Genomic DNA, 24,390 nt, shown 5'->3' with positions numbered 1-24,390 from the left:
GGTAAAGTCATCAGATAATAGCAGATGGGTTCCCAGATTGCCAGTTAACTAAATTTCTCAAAGAAGCTGGAAAAAAAGTGGTGGTAAAATTTAGCGGATATGTACAATTAGAATCTACGTTTAATAAAGTCACTTCCAAGCCATTTGAGTTATTGACTTTCAGTTTTTTAAACAAACAGATAAACTATTATGTAGTTTACAGATGTTTAATTGAAGTTAGAAGATTTTCAAAGTCCTGCCTTTACTTTAATACTAATGTGAAGATGGCTAGAACAATTATCAGTAATCTGAGATGGGGAAAAAAGGGGACTAACGAGGTGTAATAAATAATTTCCCTTTATTTAGACACTATATGAGGAGTAGATAATGGATGTTAGTGGTCATGCACAATAAATGAAACTTAAAAACCTAGAAAACTCAAGAAATCCTCTTTGTAATTTGAGTTTTTATTTTATTTTATTTTTTTACTGTGATTTCTCTAAAATCCGCCACTTGAAGGGTCTTCTATATTTTAAATATAATACATATTCAACTGGAAAGCTATTAGAGAAAGTATACTGGAACAGAAATGCATGCAGGTACAGTTATTTTTCGTCCAGCGCCGTCTGTTATCTCTCCAATCAGATCTTCCTACCTTGTTCGTCCTCATTACATTGGTTCCAGTTTGGTCCTTTAGGGAGGACAGTAATTAAAAACGATTGTCTACACACTTAAGAAATGAATTTTCTTAATTATTCCAGCATTATCTATATTTAGTGTAACACCATCCCCCACTCACCCAGAAGCTCTGTGGCCTAGTTTGTTGATTTTCACCCAAATCCAATTCAAGCGTGAGGGTCTGGATTAGACTGTGTTAAAGCTCGGCACGTGTCGCAGAGAAAGCTGAGTAATTCCCCAAAGGAAGGGGAAAAAAACAAAACCCTTCTTCACGTCCCAATTAGGTTTGGTTAATCTTTTCATTTTGATCCAAAACGCCAAATGGTGTAATTCAACATGGAACTGAACAAGCTTGTGGATTACAGTCATGGATTGTGCTCTGAGTGCCAGGGTGATTGAAATACTGTACAGGATTAAATGGGAAACCAGATAAAAATGGAGCATTGTGGCCCAGTCAGTCAATTTAAATCAAGGAAATCTCAGATAAACTTGTTGGAAATGGGGCGCGTGGGCCTGCTAATGTGTATTTTTAACATTGTGAAAGGGTGAATTTGAACTGAAACGACATTTTTCATCTAAACCTAAAGTTGTCTAAGGCTAGGGTTAAATTTAACCAAATCCTCTTTCATTGTAGTTTTTATTATTATGTGTTAGTTTAATTTACCCTCCAACCAGGGTTGTTATAGTTATGCTGCTCTATTATTTTCTCGACCATTATTGTCTATCTGAAGAATCCTGAGAAACGGTTTCTGGCCAAGCATCAATCCAAATAACCCTTAATTTAAATGCTGTTATTGTAATTTTATTTGTCTACTATTAAAGGTCCAAAATTGCTACAGACGAATATCAAATGCCTTTTCTGCGTTACCTATTATTTTGAAAATAATTAATTATATTTGTGCGTGCGTGATGCATTTTCAGGCATCATCAAAGAAATAATGGAACATGTAGCTGTGTTGCAGATGATGCTACTCGCTGGTTCCCGGCAGTGACAGGAAACTAACAGCTAAATAAATGGACCTTATGTAACTCTATAAACACAATGAGCTGACAAACACAACAATAAAAAGTGACAGCGTGTAGGCGCTTTTGTGAAAACATCGCAATTTGAACACAGCTTGCTGAGAATACATTCCAGTATTTGTCCAGTGTGTCTGAAATCGTTTATCCGTCAGTAAGAACAGGAAGAACCTGCAGGTCTGCTGAGCGTTAGTGCTGTTTACATATTAAAGAAACTTAATCTCCCTTTTACATAAGACGGGAAAACACTTCAAGTCACAGTCATCTGATACTTGACCAGTTCATTAGGTAGAGAAGTAGTAGTGTGAAGTAGATCCTGTGGGGTTTTTTTCTCTAACCAGCTTCCTGTTTCTCTCAGCACTGCTCTTTAAATTACTACTTTCTTTTGTTCTGCCACCGAAAACCATGTTGACATTTCCCAGTAAACTTGCACACCTCATCCCTATGCTGTCTGATCTTTTTTTGAGCTTGCTGCTGTGAGCATGCACACAGTTATGTCCTTTTGCCACTGCGATGACAGCCTTCCCTTTACAGTCAGGAGCATAACTACCCTATTAACCCAAGGGGGAAGCTTCTGAAAGGAAGGCCCTGGAGAAACTGCAAGAGAGGTTGCAGCTTACTAGCAAGCTTAGTGTCTTTTTATGTTGGTGTCTTTTGTGCTAGTTTGCAGTTGTGCCTGCCTCTTTGTTGGATCTCCTGTATGTATCTTCCCCCCTCCACAGACAGTTCCTGAACTGCAGCTTTTGATTGCAGATCTTTTTATGTGTACGCTAATTATGGTTAATATTACGTAATGCAAGAATGTAATCATATGTAAAAGCTAATTTCCATTTTCCCACTTTATACTAGTAGAAGCATTCAAGAGGACCTTTTCAAGTGTATTTTTAAGGGCCGTCTTGCTGCTGGAAGCATGAAATCATTTATATGTATGAGGAAATAAAATTCAGATTAAAATAATATCTATAGCTTTTTAGTGAAAACAAGTAAAAACTAAGATCATGCAATTATACAATAAAATACTGACTTGCAAATAAATCTGCGAGTTGTCCAGCACGCTTGCATGCACACGTGGAGGTCGTAAAGATGGCAATTGTTCTGTCAAAAATGTTGAAATAAAGGCACTATTAAGTTAAGAGGTTGCCATCATTAAAAATGCCTAACCTGATAATGACCTTCAAAATGAAGTCCATGAAGACTGTGCTATAACACAATTATAAAAAATGTTCATAAATTCACAGAAAATTTTGATTATTTTATTTTTTACTGTGGAATTACTGTAAATCAGGGGTCACCAACACGGTGCCCGCGGGCACCAGGTCGCCCGCAAGGACCACATGAGTCGCCCGCGGGCCTGTTCTAAAAATAGCTCACCATAACAACTTACCAGTAAGCTGCATCTATTTTTATTTTTTCTTCACAATTGCATTGGTGTTAATTTGTTAGAGATAATATATTAAAAAAAGTTCATTATTAAATATTAGATCATGATCTAATATTTAGTGCTAGCTGGTCTCCACGGAAACAGTTGCCGTGAAGACCAGCAAAGGCAAAGGTGAGGAGATGAGGAAAACATGGCAGAAAAAAGGAAGAAAACATATAATTTTCACAGTGAATGGGAGGAAGAGTTCTTTTTTACCACTGTGAAAGATTCATGCGTGTGTCTCATTTGCGGGGCAACTGTGGCAACGGCAAAGCGGCACAAGGTGGAGAGACATTTCCGAACGTGTCACACAAGCTACCATGCTAACTACCCAAAGGGCAGCACACTGCGAGCGGAAAAGGCCCGCGAATTAAAGGCAGGTTTGAGCAAACAGCAGTCTTTTTTCACGAGACCGGTGAAAAACTCTCAAAAAGCAACCGAAGCCTCATTTAGAGCTACACATTTCATGATTAAGAAAAAGAAGGCATTTTTAGACGGGGAGGTTTTCAAAGAAGCAATGATGATAATTGCAAAAACTGTGCTTAAAGACGAGAAATATGGAAACGATGTAATCTCCACTCTCTCTGATGTCCAGCTGGGGGCAACTACAATTGTTAGAAGAGTGTCGGCTATGTCCGGGAACTTGGCCAATCAGTTGGATCAGGATCTGGCAAAGTGCAGTTGGTTTAGCATCCAGTGTGACGAGTCCGTCGACAGCAGCAGTACAGCACAGCTGATGGTCTTTATCCGGATGGTATTTGATGGTTTCTCCACAAAAGAAGAACTTCTGACACTACTGCCGCTAAAGACAACAACGAAGGGAGTTGACATCTATAATGCGGTGAAGGAGTTTTTCGCGAAGAAAAAGGTACCGTTGGAAAAGCTGGTATCAGTGACTACCGACGGGGCTCCTGCTATGATCGGCCGACATACGGGATTCATCGCTCACTGTAAAGGTGACACAGAGTTCCCAAACTTCATGCATTACCACTGCATCATTCACCAGCAGGCGTTATGCGCAAAGGTGATCGGCTTCGAGCACGTCATGACTCCCGTCGTGAAGATCATAAACAGCATCCGCTCCAGAGCTAAACAGCACAGAACATTCAAGGTGCTATTGGAGGAGCTGTCAGCTGAATATGGTGACCTGCTACTACATACGGAAATCCGATGGCTCAGCAGGGGACGGATTTTGCTTCGTTTTTTGTCACTTTTGGGTGAAATCCAGGAGTTCATGCAATCCAAAGGGGAAGACACATCTCTGCTGGAGGACACTGAGTGGACACTTGACCTTGCGTTTTTAACAGACATTACTGGGAAACTGAACCATTTGAACTGTGAGCTGCAAGGCAAAGGTAAGACTGTTGCTGACATGATAAGTGCTTTAAATGGATTTAAAGCCCAGATGAGCATCTTCTCTGTGCATTTACAGAGAAAAAAGGTGCTGCACTTTCTTTCTGTGCAGATGGTGCTGAAAGACAATGCTTCTGCATCTGAGACTTTTGCCAAAGTTGCAGAAAAGTACACTCAAGTCATAAACTGACTTGGTCAAGAGTTTGAGAACAGGTTTTGTGACCTTGATCAGCTTGAGCCATGCGTCTCATTTGTTTCCAATCCTTTCATGAATGTGGACACAACATGCATTGCTGAGCAACTAAGTTCAATGTTCAGCTTGGATGCTGGACAGGTGGAAATCGAAATTGTAACATTGCAAAATGACGTCCACCTCAAAGCCTATCAGGGTGCACCAAACTTTTGGTGCCTTGTTGACACAGAAAAGTACAGTGGTGTGTGCACAGCAGCTATGAAGGTTGCCAGCCTGTTTGGTTCAACCTATCTTTGTGAATCAGCCTTTTCTGACATGAACTTCATCAAGAACAAACACAGAACACGCCTCTCCGATGCACATCTGCAAGACTCACTCAGAGTTGCAGTGTCAAATTATACCCCAGATTACAACACACTGGTGAACAGCATGCAATGCCAGGTTTCCCACTAACAGACAAAGAAAGCCATATTAGATGTTCTCAGTGGCAATTTGCTTTAAAATGCTGCCAATTTGGTGAAAAGTTCTGTAAAATTTGAAAGTTGATTTTTTGTATGTTACATACATACAAAAATAATGTATGTAACAGTGCATGATTTGTTAAAATTTGTTAGTGGTAAGTGAAAATGTTGTAGAAGTGATCACTTCAAAATGTAAATACTTGCAGAGATATATAGAAATAAAGCGTTGCATATTGATATTTATGTTTCCTACCTTGTTTCCTACTTGCATTCTTTATAATTATGGTGAAAAATAATTAACATAATTAGTGTCCGTACATAGATGAATATCATTAATTATTAATGATAACACATAATTAAGTTAAACTGAGGAAATTTGTTATTTGAGAAGTGTGTGTCAAACTGGTAGCCCTTCACATTAATCGGTACCCAAGAAGTAGCTCTCACTTTCAAAAAGGTTGGTGACCCCTGCTGTAAATAATCACTATTATTTAATTATTTTTTGTGTAGTGCGAATGGCAATTGGGGGATGGAGGCCTCTTTCAATAGGAAAAGCTGTAAAACATGAAAATACAGTTAAAAGGTAAAAATCTGTGCAGTCCTTCCAATTTTCAAAGTTGTCCAGTGGGCCTGTTTGGAGTCCTTGCAGGGCCGGTTCTGGTCTGTGGGCCTTATGTTTGACACCCCTGGCCTAAAGATTAAAAAAGAAAATACAAATAAATGCAAACAAACTAAGAGCCAAACGGAAAATACTTGACAAATAAGTTCAGAAATCATAACTCAGGGTCCAAAAAACGAGGACCATGACAGATTCAGCTTGAATGTTGTGACAGAGTAGCTCTGTTACGCAACAACTGGGCAGAAGCAAAATCAAAGACAGGAAAGTAAGGGAATCTGGCTCGTGGAGCTATAGCTCGGGTGTTACACAAAAGTGACATGGAGAAATGTGCGGTCTACACCAAAGACTCTACACACACTGGAATTCTCCCGTGAGCAACAGCCTTATTATAAACAGCAGCAAATTTTATGTTCTGAAGCAATTCGGTATCCAGCTTGTTCTTATTTTCAGGTTTGTTTGTTTTTTGGAGGTGTGAAGGTTGTTTTTTTTTTAATCTTCTGTGTTGAGAATGAAAAACAGGACGTGCTGTTCGCTTCTTCTCCCTCACCTGTTGTCCTTCGGGCTCTCACAGGACACAGAGTACTGGTAGGATTTTGTGCGGTTAAAAGCGGTCGTCCTTCAGCTGTGCTTAGAGACGAATGGCGCTGCCCAATTATTTTATTATGCAGACTTCCCTGTGCGTGAGTGTATAGTAGGCGTATTGTATTTGTGTGGGTACCTACAGCTGTGGAAACACAGTGAAGAATCATGAACGCTTTGTCTACATCACCCACAGACTTGCTCAATTGCTCTCTGTATCTCTCTCACAAACACACACTACACAAGGGAACAAAGGGAGTAGGTCACCACAGGGAACATTGCGATGGCAGATGAGCAGGGCACTTTTCAGCCACATGTAACTCAACAACCCCTCTCTTCTTCCTCGTTTCCCCTCGTCTTCCTCCTCTCATTCCTTTAACATGTTTGCGCATAGAGGCCACATAAATTAGTGATCAGCACGCTCACTTGTTACGCACCAATCAGTCGTGGGTTTATCAGCGCTGGCATATGGTGGTGTAAAACAAACATTGCCTGCTATTATGGAACATGATCTCAGAGCTTTCCCACGTCTTTGCACATGCCAAAATATCAATTTGGGTTAAGGAAGTCACCACTGTGTGTGTGGGTGTGTGTGTGTGTGCCTCTGTGTATGTAAATGATAATCTTATCAGTTTTACACATGGAGTTTTGATGACATCTGAGTCATAGAAGCTGGCCAAGGCTCATGGAAAATTCACAGTGTGAATAAGGGCTGAGGCGGGCTCTACAGAGAGGTTCAACAAGTGTCTTTGTTGTTATACTCAAGTCACGATTACACCAAAATCAGGAGCAACTGTAACAAACAATGGAAATGTAAAATGCTCTGAAATGTAAATCAAGATCTTGCAATACAAATGCTACCAACCTCCCACCCCCAGTTTACTCATAACCAACAAACGTGTCTCTTATGATAAACACCAACTGTGACTCATGAGTCTGTCTTCAGTCAATTTCCTTTAGCTATATGACGCTTGAAAGCTTTTTTAAGGTGACTGCTTCAGTCTTTTCATTTTAGTCACTGCATCGTTAATATCTTAATTTAGTGCGAGCATGCTCACCAGCATCTTTTCCTTTTTAGCTCAGATAAACCAAATGTACTATACAAATGTACAAATGTACTGTAGCTAGGAAATTGTACTGAACAAATGCTTCCCTCAAGCATTCGCCTTGAGGTAAGAAAAAACTTCAAGTGAATGCTAATTTTGTTTTACACCTGCTGAATGTGTAAGCAGCTGTTTCCTAACATGCTTTCCATAGTGTAGGCTGTAAACAGTTTAGTAACAAGTGAGGTTTGAAGCTTTTTTTGCTCGTCTAAAGTGACCACAAAAGCCTGTCCATGTGGATTTGTTCCATTGTTCATTTATTAAATATAAAATTCAAATTTAAAACAAAATCTGTCGTGCTCACATGCAAATATTAAGGAACCTGAAAACAACATTTAACAAATTGAAAGGTGAGACCATTTAGGCCTCAGTCATACAGCCCTAGAGGCCGATCAGTGACCCAGTAGCAACTGGTTGCTAAGGAATTCAACTCAGTTCACTTCAATTTTGCCATCTATAATCCAGTGTTGAGATCCCCTCCCAGAAGCCTTGACGCCCACTCACAGCCTGGGACATTTGACCTCAGTAAATCACATGATAGGGTGGGGCTAGGTTTCACAATGGGTTCACCTGAAACCTTGGCTGATTGTGACCCACACCCATTTTCACACCTGGGGTTCGCGTGATTAATCAGAGGATCAATAGGGGGGTCCATGACCCTCTTGGTGACACTCCACTAGGGTTTAAAATCTGGGACTCTCTACCAGTTGCTTTTAGAACTGAAGAAGCTTCTCGGATGAAAGCTGAAACATCTTTAAGAAATCTTTTCTTTTCTTTTAAAGCTCTTTAGGCTCTTTAGGCTACGATGACCTGGAGGACTGAGAACCTTCACAGACAACTCAATTCAGTTTTATTTATATAGCGCCAAATCACAACATTTGCGTCAAGCCTCTTTATGTTGTAAGGTAAAGACCCTACGATGCAAAACAGAAAACACCTTAACAAAAACCTTAACAATTATATGACCCCCTATGAGCAAGCACTTTGGTGACAGTGGGAAGGAAAAACTCCCTTTTAACAGGACGAAACCTTCAGCAGGACCAGACTCAGGGAGGGCAATACGTGGTTGGGGGTGAAGGAAGCAAGACAGGACAAAGACATGACGTGGAAGAGAGCCAGAGTTTAATAATAACTAATAATTAAGTGCAGACAGGTGTATAAACACAACTGAAGAAGAAACACACAATGCATCAACCCCCAACACCGTAGACTTATTGCAGAATACTATGCAAAGTATGGGCAACTGCAGCAATCTGATAGCATCCAGAGCTATCACTAGGAGGGTTTTATGCCTCTTTGCCTGCATCATTCATGAGAAATTCAGGGAAAACACATTTTTCCCTAGGCCTCTGTAATTAGCTTTTAGTATTTCACTTATGTAAAACTGAGTGGCTCACAAGAGACAGATGGATTTATAAATCTCTGTTATTAGGATTACTATGTACCCTCTCTAATGCAATATGTAATATGAGAAGTAACATCTTGACATGTTGCTTCTCCTGCTATTTATGCACAACTTTGAGCGTAGAGCATTCATATTAAATCAACATACCTAACTCCCAGCTCTCCCATTATATTTAGCGATAAGCATGCTCTTCAATCTCCTCTGGCTTTGAGGGATTTTTGCATTTTAATTGCTAAGTTTCACTTAAAAGGAGTCAAGATATTCACACATTCCTAACTTGACCTCTTTTCCTAGCGTCTTAAGTACGCACCTTGTATGGTGAAGTCCAAATCTGACTAAAAATGGTATCACATGGCCTGTAGGTGAAGTCACTTCTGATGTTAAGCCAGCTACCCAGAGGGGTTCAGCAACAGAAGACCTGATGCACTTACATGGGGAGAAGACGTGAAAATAAAACAAGAGGGGAAAGGGGGGAGGATTAGGAGTAAAAGCGCTAATCTTCTTTTTTATTTTCCTCCAAATTGTTTGACCACCGTGAACAGCACACTGCAGCATGATGGCAGCTGACAGCTTGCTGAATCATTTAGAGCTGTGCATGTGTCAGATAGTGTGATTATGTGATTTCTCTACAGAAAGGCCCATATTATAAAGCATATATATTTACTGTGTCAACAAAAAACCAAGGCACTGAGATATAGCAGCTATATATTAATACAAATGCACGATGGCTTTACTGATCATTATTAAGTGTTTACTTTACTGTGAACTGATTAGTCACTTAGTAATTAATCGATCATTTAGGTAGAAATGCCAATGATTTGAGTCAGTCTAAAGAGCTTGGAAAGAAAAGCGTCTGGACTTGTTTAAGTTGCTTGGAGACGTTTCACCTCTCATCCGAGAAGCTTCTTCAGTTCTAAGGGTCAAATGGTGGAGAGTCCCAGATTTAAACCCAGTGGGAGTTTCCCCTCAAAGAGGGACAAAGGACCCCCTGGCGATCCTCTACCTAATCAGGATCGCCTTAGACTACGATGACCTGGATGACTGAGAACCTTCACAGACAATGATTTGAGTCAGTTTCAGCATCTTGATCCAGATGTTCAGATGTTTGTGTCTTGCGTTATAGTAAAAAGATATTTTATTTAAAAACAGCTTTTTAGACGGAAAAAACTGAATAAAAATGAATGAAAACAGTTCTTTTTTATATGAATATGGACATTTTAGCATGTCAGTGCAGTGTTTGCAGCTTGACTTTAATTTATGATACCCAGACTTTTATGTGTTGCTCGTAGTTTGATTACATACAGTGTGAAAGTGTTAAGATTTTTGCATTAAATGTCAAACAAGGCCAGATGAATATGTGCCAGATTCTGGCAAGTGTTCTCCAATAAGACACAGGGCTGAAACGACACGCAGAGAGAGCCCAGAACTCATCCCGGTGTGCTGAGTGTGCAGATTATAGGTGTATCCTGTCACTTAGGTGTCACTAATGTACAGAGGCAGATCTCACAGCCGACATGCTGCCTGTATTCCTTCAGGTAACACTCACCTTTTCCATCCTGGTGATAGCTGCTGTGTCAGCTCAACAAAGAAAGTGCTATGGGACTATTTTAGTTTCTAGCTTCCACTGACAGAAGAAAAATTCAGCTCAGATAAAAATCTGTCAGACAATAACAGAAATGGGCGCTGACTTGAGACCAGCGTTTAAAAGTAGACATTGGCACCACTGATTGCAAACACGTGGCTCTTAAGACACTTGATTAAAGTAAAAGCAAACGGCCATATCCACATACTTAACTATGGCTTTGCATTAACTTTAACTCTTTAAGTATTAAGTAGAAATGTTTTTGTAATGGCCGCTTTACCCAAGTTGAGCACAAGAACTACATTAAAGATGTAAAGGCCCTGTGAACCTGTACTGGCAGAAGACCACATTCAGTTGATCATCCTTCTTCCTTCTCAAAAGAGGGTCTAGTTTGATAGTCATTGTTGGAAGGATTCAAAGAGTAGCACTACTGATTATTCAGAAACGAGCTCCCCTGGTGGCCTCTTACTTTCTTTTTTTTTGCCCTCCTGCTGAGCTGCTTGATTGAGTTTACAGTTGAGGAGGCCAATTTGGTGAGGCCTGATGGGGGGGATATGGGAATGTTTAACGACATATAGTTCAAGAAGCAGAAAATTACATAAGGATTAAAAACGAAAAGAGAGACAACAGCAGAGAAGAGTGCTGGAAAATGACAGAGCTGGACGCAGAGCACTTAGTCACACGAGTTTCTCGCGTAGTGTTCTCAAATATCTTATTTTGTTGTATTTGAGATATTTGATGTTATCTAGCTTTTGAGAAAATAGTGCTCAGAGAACATAGTTCATCTTGAGTAATTGCACACAAAAGAAATAGAGAACAATAAACAACAGTTTTTAATCCAATTTTGACAATCATTAAGTGAAAGATGATGACGCTGACTCAGAAGATTTGCCTCTAGTCAAGCATATCGCTGTGTAAATACTATTGCCGTGGTTTGTCAGTGAATAAATGTTAACTAAGAAAACATTGTTTTAAGTGTTTATGGAAAAAATGTGACTTGTTTAGTCTATTTGGGTTTTTAAATGGTTGCTGTATTTCACAGTATCAGCAGGTTAACATGCTCAACAATAGCCTCGATCTCTCATCAGACTTGTACATTTTTACCTTTTTTATCTTGTGCAGGAGAGGTTCGAGGCATTGTTTAGGATCTACGATGAACAGGCGACTTTCCAAATGTTCAAAAGCTTCCGGAGAGTCCGGATCAACTTCAGCACCCCAGAGGCAGCAGCCCGCGCACGCATTGAGCTACATGAGTCCGAGTTCAACGGCAAGAAGCTTAAACTCTACTTTGCTCAAGTAAGTGTCAGCTGAGGGGTCTGGGAAAGGGCAGGAAGGGGGCCTGGGAGATGGAGGATCTGAGGCAAAGCACTGCTTATTTACATAGAGAGTTAGGGCACAGTGCATTGTGTGTGCACAGCAACACACAGAAAAACAAACTCGGAGAAAGAGCATGGTACACAATCTCCTCCCAAATTCTTTCAATTTCTCTTTTTAATCCATCTTTTAGTGTTGTTTGCATCTCTGAGCCACACCTGACTGCTTCCTGAACCTATGAGCCTTCCTGTCAAAACTCATCTGTTACATTATTGAGCACAAGAACACAGTTCTTGATTCCCCACCCACCCACTACACTGTAGCTGTGTGAACAAGTGTGTCTCTATGCAGTTGTGGGGAAGAGAGAGGTTGAAGGATGAATTTTACAGGTTACATACTGTATAAATTGTATTTCAATCACATTTAAATAGCTATAAATTAATGTGTAGCAAGTCCAAAACACCCAGTTTAGCTCAGTTTTAGTCAAGATTCCATCAAAGTTGTGCTTCCTGAAAAAAATACAAGTCACTGCGACTCCAACTGAAACTCCCCTTATCGCGAATACATCATCAGTCATGACCCCTGCTGCACCTTGTAGTACTTTGATGTAAGAGGATTAAGGATTTTACAGCTTGACAGATGCCACATGTAGGTATTGTAATTACAGCAATTGGCAGCTATCAAAATGCTGAAATCCATTCATTGGAAAAAGCCTGTTATTTGAGACTTGAAGACAGAGCTTCTGACTGAAACTTCAGTTTATCCTGTGCATATAACCAGCGGACAATGAGACTTGTGTATGAATTAAGAGAACAGTCGTTTCATCAGCTATCATCTTCTCTCCAATAGATCCAGAATGGTGACGAGGACATTGATAAGTCATATTTGGCCCCTCCCCAGCCAGTCAAACAGTTTCTGATCTCGCCCCCTGCCTCGCCGCCTGTGGGCTGGAGCCAGAGCGATGACGCCACGCCCGTCATCAACTACGACCTGCTGTGCGCCGTAGCCAAGCTCGGACCCGGTCAGTACTCAACTTCAACACGCTCGTGCTCTGTGTTGGTACTCGGTGCCTACAACAGGCGTAACACAGGGAAAATGGTGTGCAACAAATGTATGAAAAAATCTCCTTTGAATCATTCGTCTCTGAACAGTAAGGCCGAAAAAAAGCAGGAAATTATTTCATGCACCTCAGGGGGGCGATGTGGAAAGGATATTTATCTGGGAAGCAATCATGACAAAAGGAAATGGAACATTTTTGAATTATAACTCTTTTAATCTTGACTTTTACTGCGGCGCGTTAGTCACTTCTGAATAGCATCTGAAGTACTTGTTCAGAAGTACATTTAAAGAATGCTGTGCCATTTAAAAATCTGTCTTTCTTAGTGATCTCAGCGAAGAACTTCCTGCTGCTGTGGTTTTTTGCAGAGAAGCATAAAAAAAGGAAACGCCAGACTGAATCCCACGAATCAAATCCATTGTTCGAGCTATGATACATCAGCATCAAGGGTCATTGTCAGTACATATACAATGAAAGAAGCAGTGGATTCAAATGATTTTGCATAACATACACTGACTAATGAGTAAACCCCTTCATAGAAACCATAAGTGGATTTTTGGAGGTGGTGAACGTCTGTGTGTATTTTTTTTCTATCTGCAGTATTAAACTAGGATTAGAAAGTCCTGCAGGGACGATTTATTTCAATTCATCATTACTTATTTCAGGGATTTAGGAGGAGTCATTAAGGGAGGATGGTAAACCAATGGCAATAGTTTATAGAATCTGCCCGAGTGAATCTGCTCTGCTTTCCATTTAGTCGAGCCAAGTTAACATTCATCAATGCCACCCAGGAAAAACAAAACATCCAGTGTGGAAATAGTTGTAGCAGCTAATCTTACAATCACGTTCCTCCCCACCTCAAGAACAATGCTGTTTCATTCTTTCCATGTCTATGCAGATCAACAATTGCATCCTTGTTATTCTAAGTTTAAACAGAGTTCTAGAGGCTCTCAGAACTAAAGTTAGCTCAGTTAAACTGGCAATAGACTACTTGAGTGTTGGCATGCATGCCCAGCCTGCACGGAGCTGCCACAAATGCTAAATACCTTCCCGTTTTAAACCATCCACTCGTATCAGACGAATATGTCGGAAGATTTTATTTCTTACACACACATAGTGTAAATGATAGCAATTGGATATCGTTCAGGTCTCACTTTGCCCTGGAGATTTTGTACCTGGTTGCATATAGAGTGGCATGGCAATATGAAAGCTAATGAGGAACCAGTCTAAATGAGGCAGCACAAACCACCACAGTTAGACTGGCAAGTAAACACCTGCACCTCTGTCTGCCTTGTCAGCAAGATATCAGATCGCCGCAGCCTTTAGAAAATGTCACCTAACACGCACAAGAAGGTGTGCCATTTCCACAGCGTCTTTCCATGCTTGCATATGTGGTTGTGATCATGCTGATGAAGTGGAAAAAACAACCTGAGCGCCATTTATTATCACCAAAACTGATGATTAAACTCGCCACGTCCTCGCACGCACAATTACACACACACAGTCCCGTTCGGAGGGCCATTTTGACATGTTCTGCTTTTACCATAGCAACACGAGGCTTCAAGAAACTGCTTTGTTCTGCGCGTCACATCCTGCCATCCAACATCAGATTAGCTCAGGGCTGCAGCACAGCACGCTGACTCCCTCTGTCAACTCCCCGTGGTAACAGCAGAACTATATTCGGTGTCCCTCCCTTGTGTTTGGCACCACGGCGAAAAGCGACAAGACCAATTTCCTCCTGTCTGCCAGCTGTCTGATCTCCATGGCGACTGTGATACAATCTCACAAGAGTCCGTTTTCAATCAGAGTCCGCTGAGTTTGGCATCCAGACAAATGGCAAGAGTATTCCGGGGAATAGTTGTCTCTTGAACACGTATCCTGATTTGTTCCTTAACCAACAGGAAAAACAGCTGTCACCATATAATAGATGCCGTACATATTTCAAACATAAAGTATATTTAGTTAGTCAACCATATTAGTGCAAAATTAGTGCTACTCTAGACAGAAGGAGGAGTGTTTTTCGTCTCCTTATCATTCATGGGGGATGTATTCAAATCCCTTCAGTAAAATCAGAGGCACTATAAGAGAGAGACAATTAAATGTGGAACTGAAATTTATGGGAAGGTTTTGGAATGGCAAAGACAAATGTAGAAATACAATTTCCAGAGGCAAAAGCTGTTACATAAGTGTTACTACTTATATAAATTTGATCATATCTGGTGGTTTTATACATGCACTCTTAATGGTATGGTGTCCATTGGTATAATGAATAATGCTTCAAAATAACTGGGCAGTATACTGCCTCCAGGCATTTGAAATGGTCAATAATATTGACTTACTTTTAGACTTAAGGTTATAAAGTTCTAATATTACTCAAAGAGAGCAAAACATACAGCAGTTTCCTCTGGAATGTACACTACATTAAATTATTAACTTGCATGAAGCCTCTTCTACTGAGCAATGTGTTAGTCCAGTTCTCAGTACTCTGAGTTTTGCCAGTCTCTCTTTACCACAGTAGTGGTTTTGCTTTCATATTTAATCCGTAAATGTCCAATTACCCTTTTTTTAGTTTATTTAATTGAAAAAAAGAATGATGTACTGTGTGCGTATATATTGATAGGTAGATATAATGATTAGTTTGCATTTAATCTTCCAACAAACTCATTCTCATAAACTTAGAATTAATTAATCAATTAAAATACGTAGGTGCTGCTGCCAGTTTGTGGAAGTCGCCATGTTTCCCTGCCATCTTGAATACAGTGGCCGAGACGGACATCGCTGTTCTGCCTAATTGTGTTAAGTTTGTTGATACAGACCCGCCACATATGTATTAGATGAGAAGATGAGAACTCATAAGAAAATTGTAATTCATGCTTATTTATTCCTAATATACTCAAAATTGACAAGAGCCAGCTAAACAGCTATGGATGGTTATAAGCCAACATTATACCAGCTAATGTTAGGTTCAGGTGTCCAGGAAATCACATTTTCCCTAAGCATAAACAGTTTGATTATATTCTCACATTGTACGAGAGTTGATTCGCCAAGTGTCCAGCAACTTAAAAGTTTCAATAACACTAGTTAAAAACAGCAGCCTCTGATGACAGAAAATTTCAGGATGTTCTCAATAACTCCGCTCAGTATCATCAAGATGGATCAGACTTCTTTAACAAGCTTACAGCCGCCTCCAGAAGTAAACATCGACACATACAGACAGCTGAGATGAACAGCTGACTAACGGCCTGCTAAGAAAACAGCAGATTGTGGAATGTATCTGGTCTGGAGTCATTTTGTTATCTGAGTACACTAAATACAGATGAATGGCAACCAGTTTTATAGGTGACTCGAGTGTAGAAGCATAAAATATCGCACATAAAATATGAAATATGATTGTCCTACAGTGGCCAGGATTATGCACTGCCGCAATTTGCTGACATCTAGTGGTGATATTTTACAGACTGTAACTTAATGGCTCTTCTCTCTTTCCATCCCCTCAGGTGAAAAGTATGAACTCCATGCAGGAACAGAGTCCACCCCCAGCGTGGTGGTCCACGTGTGCGAGAGCGAAACAGAGGAGGACGAGGCAGCGCGGCCAAAGCAGCAGATTGTCCAGACCAGACGTCCCGACGGACCCCCAAAGGTCTTCAACTAGAGAGGCCTCCCTTCCAACACCAGTGGGGCCAAGACCGCCACTTAAGCCCACAACACACCTGCCCTCTCTCTCTCGTCTCTGCACTCACAGAGAGCGTCGATGCCCCTCATTTCAGTTCAACTAAAGCAAAAAAAAAACCAAAACAAAAAACAACAAACATTGCTCGAAGACGGTGTTTGTGGGGAGCGTGGCGATGGAATGAGGTGGCTTGAAGGGGATGGATGAGAATCACACACACACACTCATCACATTCTGTGGACAGCCTGGGGGAGCGGTAGGCATGCTTGCCTCCACCCCACTAATCTCCCCTCGTTTTCGGCAAGAGGGGTGGAAATACCTGTCCCTACGCAGGCACCTGTCACTTATCGCACACACTCAGCTCTCATTGCTAGTCCTGCTCAGTAGCTTGCTAGTCAGTTAGGTTGTTAGCTGTACCTCTCCCTTCGTCTCACAGTCATATGTAATAATCGAAGATCTTTGGTTGAGGACATGTGATACTTAAGCAAAGATATTTTTCTTTTCTTTCTGTTTTTTTAAACAATAAATTGTGTTTTTAGGTTATACATATGTATTATAAATGTCTATTTTTTTCCTCCTTTTTCATATCTGCTGGTTCGCAGTTTCCGCTCTCATTAAGACTGACTGTGTGATGTTTCCGCTCTTGTCTGCATGTATATACTGTATTACAAAAAATACCTACAGAAACACAAATACTAACAAGCTATATCAAGAAAAAGGAACCTATTTAACATCACACACAGCACGAAGCGCCATATGTGACTAACAAAGTTGTGGTGGTTGTCTGACTTTTTTTTCTTTTTTCTTTTTTTTTTGATTTTGCTTTTTGTCCTTTTTTATTTGGAGAGGTGTTTTTTTGCTGTACTACTAGATGTGTATACTTACTACGTATTTGATACCCCAAAACTTTTTGCATGCTAAGTTACTTCTGTAGATGAAGAGCTGAGGTGTATTTTTTTTCTTAATTGATGTTCGTGACTATGACAGAGGAACGGGTTGATGCTTTTGACGCAAGTGCATATTTGCGCACAGGGTTGAAAGTATGTGAAACGGGGGGGTAGAAAAATAAAAGCTGAATGAGTTTTTGAAAGCTTGACAGTTCAGTCTTTGACTCGACGGCAAATTTGCATGTGTCACTTTTTTGCGATTTGACAGGTCAAACCCCCTTATTTCTTCAAAGGGGTGTCGGGACGGGGTTTGTTTTTCTGTTTTTTTCTGATTCTGTTTGTTGTAATTCACAACTTAAATGTGTGTCAGGTTTCCTCCGAAACCTTCTACTGCTTGTTTTGCACTGAGAATCTCTCGATATCTCCGAGCAATTGTGGGACTCTTGATCGTCTCCTGCTGCGCACCAGAGTACTGCGCTGCGTCTGGCTGTAAATAGCTTAGCGGAAAAAAATTTGTTGAAATAGTTCCTTTAGATATTGCAGTTTACCTGAAAGCATTTTGCTGAGAAAAGGGAAAATTAATCACGCCACATGAGATACACCAACCAAAGCATCGACTCATCTCCTAACGTAAAATGATTTCTTTCTTACTCAGAGACTCTGATCTGTATTTCTAAACACAAGGATATCATGTTTCCCCCGACCCACTTGCAGTAGTTTGTATTGAATTAGCGCTCATTTTATAAAAACATACATTCCTTAATCTACAGCTCACCTTTATTTTGTTCCAATAAAATCAAATCAGACCAGTGTGTTTCACCTCCACTGAATGAAACATTTCAGCGCTTTAAAAGCCACACAAAGGAGGCGAGTCTGAACCTCATTTGTGTCATCAGACAGCATGAAATCTAAAAGTACTTTTTGCTATGTAACAATATTAGTAAGCAAACTACAAGTCTGTGTGCATGTGAGCACTTTACTGTCAGTGTGCTGTTATTTCCTTCACATAAAAGTCTTTTTTTAAAGACAAAGTAGGAAGCACATTGTATGTCTTCAGTTTTATTTCTAGTGTTGTTTGTTTTATCTCAAGCTAAACACCTGGTTAGCCTTTTCACCAGCATATTGCAGTGAGTGAAACACTCCACTTCCTTTTTGCTCGTGTGAACCTTTCAGGCCTTTTTTGGATCTGTGGAAGTGCGTTTCTGAAAAGCGGTGTGGACATGCAGTGCAGTTTTAGGTTTGAGAGAGAGAGAGAAAAAAAAGAAACGAGGCAGGATGACAGTGCAGAACAAAATCACTATCTTTGTTTTTGTGTTTGTCCACAAGAAACATTCATTTTATCTTCACAGGATATGAAATGGTTCTTTGAAATGCACCGTGTTGGCAGAGTGCACTTTTATTGGCACTACGGTTAAGCTGTCGCAGTTATCTAAGCAGACGGCAGACTGGTGGAGCTGCTGTGATGGATGATATTGTAGAGGAAGCAGCGGAGCAGAAAGAAGGACACAAGGAAAGATTTTTTATCTCTTTTGTCATGGTGTTTTAACAAACTGGTGCATTTGGTCACAGTTGAAAAGAAAATTTATATTTATGTACATATGCCAAGTGTTTTTTCTGTTGCTGAGGCCAGTCCCGGTGTGCAGTTTGTTATGGCTTCTCTTGGCAATGTTGTAAATGGAAACAAAAAAAGACAAAAATGTATAACAATAAGTTCCGAAGATGCTCGATCAAAACCGACAGTCATCTTGTTGTGTTCAACATGGACTCTGTTTGAATGTTTCTTTTATTTCTGGGGAACGTCTACTAAAAAGCTCAATTATACCGTTTGTCACTGTTGTACTGTTTCCGTTGAAACCTGAATATTGTGTCTTGTATCGTAGGAATCGAGAAAACAACGTAGCAAAACGAGCAATAATTTATAGTTCTATAATACCAGTATGTGTATTTTCATGTTCTGTACTTATTTCTCAGAGATGGTCTCTGTCTCTTACAGTATCCGCTTCGATTTGTGTAGTATAATAGTCATTTGTTTCACATAGAAAAAAAAATACATAAAGACTTATTCTTAAAATCTATGTTTAGTGTTGTTTATTTCAGGTGTGTCTTTGCTCGAGGGGCTACACTTGGGATGCAAACACAGAAACAGAATCTCATTCCAAAAAATTAGATAGTTATAGTTGTGCAGAAAGTGAGCTATGTACAGTGTATGTACTGGGCTACACCTCTCAATCTTTGAATCCAGTCTTTTCCAGTCATATTATCGTAAATATGAAGCTTAGCCGTGCGGTCTGCCTTTACAAACATCTGTAAAAGAATACGTTTTTCTAAAGAACTCATGGAATTCATGAGTCCTACTGTAATAGGATGCCACTGTCACAACACATCACATCATGAGTTTTTATTCCCTCCCAGATGTAAGTGGTATAATTGTGCAATGGAAACCAGAAGGTGGCAGAACACGTAAAGTTACAGAGCAGCTTAAAAGCATTGCCAATGCTCTGCTGACTCAGTAACTCGAGAGTTTCAAACCTCGGGCGTTTCTGTGGCTAAGCAGCTCCTGTAAATGTGTAGTTGTTCTGGTACTTGTGTCCATAAAGTGTGTGTTGTGCCAGACATACACCTGAGTAAAATCTAGTCTCCCAGTTTGTGGCTTTCATAAGTTTTCATTACTTTCACAGAATTCAGCATTAATTTACCAAATGCAAGATCTTTAAAACATTTCCTGATTTTGTTCTTCTTGATCATAACTGAAGGCTTATTTTATTTTACCAAGACCAGCTGTTGGTTCTTCAATAGATTAAATTTATGTGACAGAATAAATCTTATTACTTAGTATTTAAGTACAGTTTTGTTTTTAATACCAAAAACTAGAAAGTCATTTGCAAATAACTACTTTTTTGAAATAGGAAATAAACTGTAAGAACTTGGCATTTTTTCATGTAGAGGAAAGGTTTTTTCTTTTTGCCTGTATGAGCAGCAGATTCTAAAGTGAGAAGAGAGAGACCATCTTGAATTCTCAGCCCACATGATCTCTGCTACACATAAGTTCAGCATTAACAGCTTGCATGCTTGTGACACAATTACATTGTTGTAGTTCCTACACAAGACCACATTTGGTATAATGGGGGGCAGTAACTGACCTTTTTGCTATCAAAATGTCTTTAACTTGTGTTTATAAAATGTCAGCATGCTAAGTTGCTTTGTTTCAATGCACTGTATGCTAGCATGCTGACTGTAGCACTTAGCACATGACACCTGTCCAGTCATGTGACTGCAACAATGAGGGCAAACAGGCAACAAATGCTGGCCCACACTGGCCAATCCACAGAACTGCAGAACAGACCTGTTTGTTTCCAGCAGTTTCTTTTCTATTTTGCAAATTCACACTGGCATGTTTCAGATCACAGAAGAAGTTGCAATATTAGACAAAGATAACCAGCTACCTTGAGTTAATACAAAATGCAGTTTTGATTACTTCATTTATTAAGATAAAAGATCCATCCAAACCTACCTGCCCTGTGTGAAAAAGGAACGTGCACCATTTGTTAAATAATGAGTTAATGGTGATTAACCAAATCTCACTTCAGTTTCACTGACCACACCCAGGCTTCATTACTGCTAAACCAGATGAATCATGAAATCGGTTAAATAGAACCAGTCTGACAAAGTGAAGTAGACTAAAATACCTCAAAAGCAACACTTCATGTAACAATTTGAAGAAACAGCTGAGAAAACAAGTCACTGAAATCTATCATTGTTGAAATGGTTACAAAACCATTTCTAAGGCTTTGGGACTCCAGTGTACTACAGTGAGAGACATTATTTACAGATAGAGAGAACTTGGAGCAGTGGTGAACCTTCCCAGGAATGGCCAGCCTACCAAAATTACTCCAAGAGCACATCAGTGACTCATCTAGGAGTTCACTAAAGAACCCAGAACAATATCTAAAGAACTGCAGGCCTCCCTTGCCTAAATTAGGGCCAGTGTTCATGATTCATGATAAGAAGGAGACAAAAATGTGATCCAGGAGAGAGTTCAAAGAAGAAAACCACTGATGACACAAATGAGTCTCTCACATTTATTAAAAAAGCATCTTAATGATCCCCAAGAATTTGGTGAAAAATATTCTGATTTAAAACCAACACAATATTTCATAAAAAAGAACATCATACCAACAGTCAAACATAGTGGTTGTAGAGTGATGGTCTGCTTTGCTGCTTCAGGACCTGGATGACTTCCTGTAATTGACAGAAACATGAGTTCCGCGTTCTACCAGAAAATCCTGATGAAGCAAGTCCAGCTATCAGTTCATCCACTGAAGGTCAAGCACATGTGGTTTATGATCAAAACACACCAGTCGACTTCTAAACAGCTAAAAAAAAAAGAAAAAATCAAGGTTTTGAAGTGACCTTAAATGTAACATGTTTCTCCTCTAAATTAAAACGTGGCATGGCTAAATTCAAACAATTCCACAAAGAATAGTGAGCCTTAATTCCTCCACAGCGATGTGAAAGACTAATTACTAGTTATCACAAACACTGAATTGCAGTTCTTGCTGCCAAGGCTGGCAAAACCAGTTATTAGGCTTACTTTTTCACACAGGGCCAGGTAGGTTTGGATATGTTTTTGTTCTTTAATAAATGGAAAGGTTATTTAAAGACTGCATTTTGTATTTACTAGAGTTATCTTTGTCTAATGTATCTGTCACACAACAAAAATCAGGAAGGGGACTTTATTACTTTTTCATTATGCTGTATATATTGTTGGGATTCCTGCATTTACATCACCACCAAGAAAAAACAGGTTTAAAAACCCTGTCCTTCACAAACGCAAGCGTAATAAATTATTTCTTGTCAAAACTAATCAGCAAACTTTAGCTAAATACCAAAATAGACGGTTATTTATGTGTCATTCTGGGATAGCGGTGCCAAAGCAGACATAAAATCTAGTTAAAGTTATTTTGATGTCAGGTGAAACATTTTGAGTTTCAAATGACCTACCACTGAAAACCTGGGTTGCAAAGATTGGTGGGGTTAGGCCAATCCATGTTTTTGGTTGGATCAGGAGTTTGCATGGAGGTCAACAGTCTGTGGAACAAACTGAGTGGCCAGTAATCCGTGGATTTCAACAGCTTCTCTGCACATCTGTCAAACGTTACAATAACTGTATGAAAGAGAGAGAAAGCCTTGTTTCATCCTTCAAGTGAGCCTTTAGAAAAATAGCTTCTCGCCATTAAACTGAGAATAAGCCCTGATCATTACAGTATCACATAAATTTTAGTTAATGGCGATTTTACTAGTGTTACATTCCCGTATGCTCAGATTCTTTTGAGTGGCTCTTTGATACAAATGAAGCAGATCAAGTTGTACCAAAAAAAACTTTTATTATTGTGCTGAGTATCAGTGCATATTTCCAACAGGTGAGTTGCGGTTAACACTGTGTGACCAATGTGCACGCATTGTGACCCTAATTATTTTCTGTAGTCACAATTTAACCACAATTTCCTGACTCCTATGCAGGTTATCTGCCGAAAGCTGTCAGAGAGAGCCGCAGTGTTTTCACTAACTTATTTTGAAAGCGCAGCAGACTAGTTGCCTAACTTTATCACTCATACAATCATTCACTCAAACAAGGACAAGCAGCTGTGTTTACATGGCCCTGCAGTGGTCCAACCAGAAAGAAAGAATGGCTCTGGCAAAGGAATGGAGCCACGAGATCCATTCATTCAAAGAGGTATAATTGCCGCCATTAAATGTTACTGTCACTTTCACATTGCAGCTTAAGTTAATATTCTGTCTTGTTCCAAGTCTGAGTTAATGATTCTTTCAGTGATCGTTAGCGTGTTTGAAATTTAAAGCATGAGGCATGAGCGGACTGTGTGGCAGGCAGTGTAGTCATGACCTGCTGTGTAGCAAGCGACTGAACATTCACAGCTTCTGTTCCATCCTGTCAGCCATGAACGAAAGACAAATGATTGCTCGTCAATGTTGTGACAACAGTTTTCTCTCATCCATTTCCTCCTGACACATTGCATGAGGTGAGAAACTACAACAAAGCCAAAACATTGGCACACTGTTATCCCTGATTTCACAAAAGGATGTCTTGCAAGCACAGGTTTGGCCCAAACTTAGTCAGTGGGTTGGTACATCTTTATTGTAGCACGCAGTCATAAAGATTGCCTGTGTTAGAGGTAAAACAGTGGGCAGCTGTTGGTATTTTGCAGGTAGAGAGGACTGAGTAGGAGCTGTGATACTGCACTGTCTCGTTCTTCACGACACAAAAAGCCCTCTCTTCACAGGCAGCGGGGAATTCCTCCTCACAATGACTCTTACTGTTGAACATCACAAAGTGTGTGTACCTTCGGGGAACAGATCTAGTTAATGTGGATTTCATGGGTGTTTTGGGCACTTAAGCTCTCAAGCTATACAGGCCAAATCTTTCTGGTTCCCTTTTAATTAATAAGTTAGTTAATAAGCACATAGAGTGAGGTTTAAGGTAAAGTGGCTTCTTACTTCCCTGTCATTCCAGGTAGGAAAAAAGACACAAGGAAATAAATCAAATTCCTACAGTGTAGTAGACAGGTAAAGAGGCGGGACCGTTAGCTGTTAGCTGATGTTTTTAAAAGTTATGAACCTTTTTGTGTAAAACAGTCAAACAGGAACTAGAAAGAGACATATTTCTCCCACATTATGTTCTCTCCATTGGCCCCATGTTTAATCCAGAATGTATTTAAAATACTTCTTCTCATAGAGGACCCAACACAGTCCTGGCTTACTTGTGGTTCCCGGAGTTGAAGAATGGTAGGCAGAGCCTTTAGCTATCAGGCGCCTTTCCTGTGGAAACACCACCTAATATTAAGATGAAACTTGAAGCTTTCCTTTTTAATAAACCTAATAGATAGGGCTGGATCAAGTGGCTCTATTGCTATAGACTTTTTGTGCTGTTTCACATAGTGTGTGTTTCTCTATTCTGTTTTTTTCCTCTTCTCTCTCCTTCACACCCTCAATCATTGACTGCAGACAGCTGCACCTATTGTCTGGTCTCTTCCTGTTATAAGAGAGTTCTTTCT

General features: G+C 40.0%; 1 protein-coding gene across 7 annotated transcripts in view; it reads left to right on the top strand.

Annotated features, from left to right (window-relative positions):
- Nucleotides 1-18,358, top strand: part of rcan3 (regulator of calcineurin 3) — a 50,929-nt gene extending 32,571 nt beyond the window's left edge. For all 7 annotated transcript variants that reach the window (XM_082516428.1, XM_082516426.1, XM_082516427.1 and 4 more), the window contains 3 exons: nucleotides 11,515-11,688; nucleotides 12,556-12,727; nucleotides 16,261-18,358. In XM_082516428.1, coding sequence (XP_082372554.1) covers nucleotides 11,515-11,688; nucleotides 12,556-12,727; nucleotides 16,261-16,415 — 501 coding nt within the window. In that variant the 3' untranslated portion in view covers nucleotides 16,416-18,358. The remainder of the gene's footprint in view (nucleotides 1-11,514; nucleotides 11,689-12,555; nucleotides 12,728-16,260) is intronic.
- The last annotated feature ends 6,032 nt before the right edge of the window (nucleotides 18,359-24,390 follow it).

Source organism: Aulonocara stuartgranti (assembly GCF_965226115.1).
Source record: "Aulonocara stuartgranti genome assembly, chromosome: 19".
In the NCBI taxonomy this organism is placed as follows: Eukaryota; Metazoa; Chordata; class Actinopteri; order Cichliformes; family Cichlidae; genus Aulonocara; species Aulonocara stuartgranti.
This window is presented reverse-complemented; position numbering and strand designations above follow the sequence as displayed.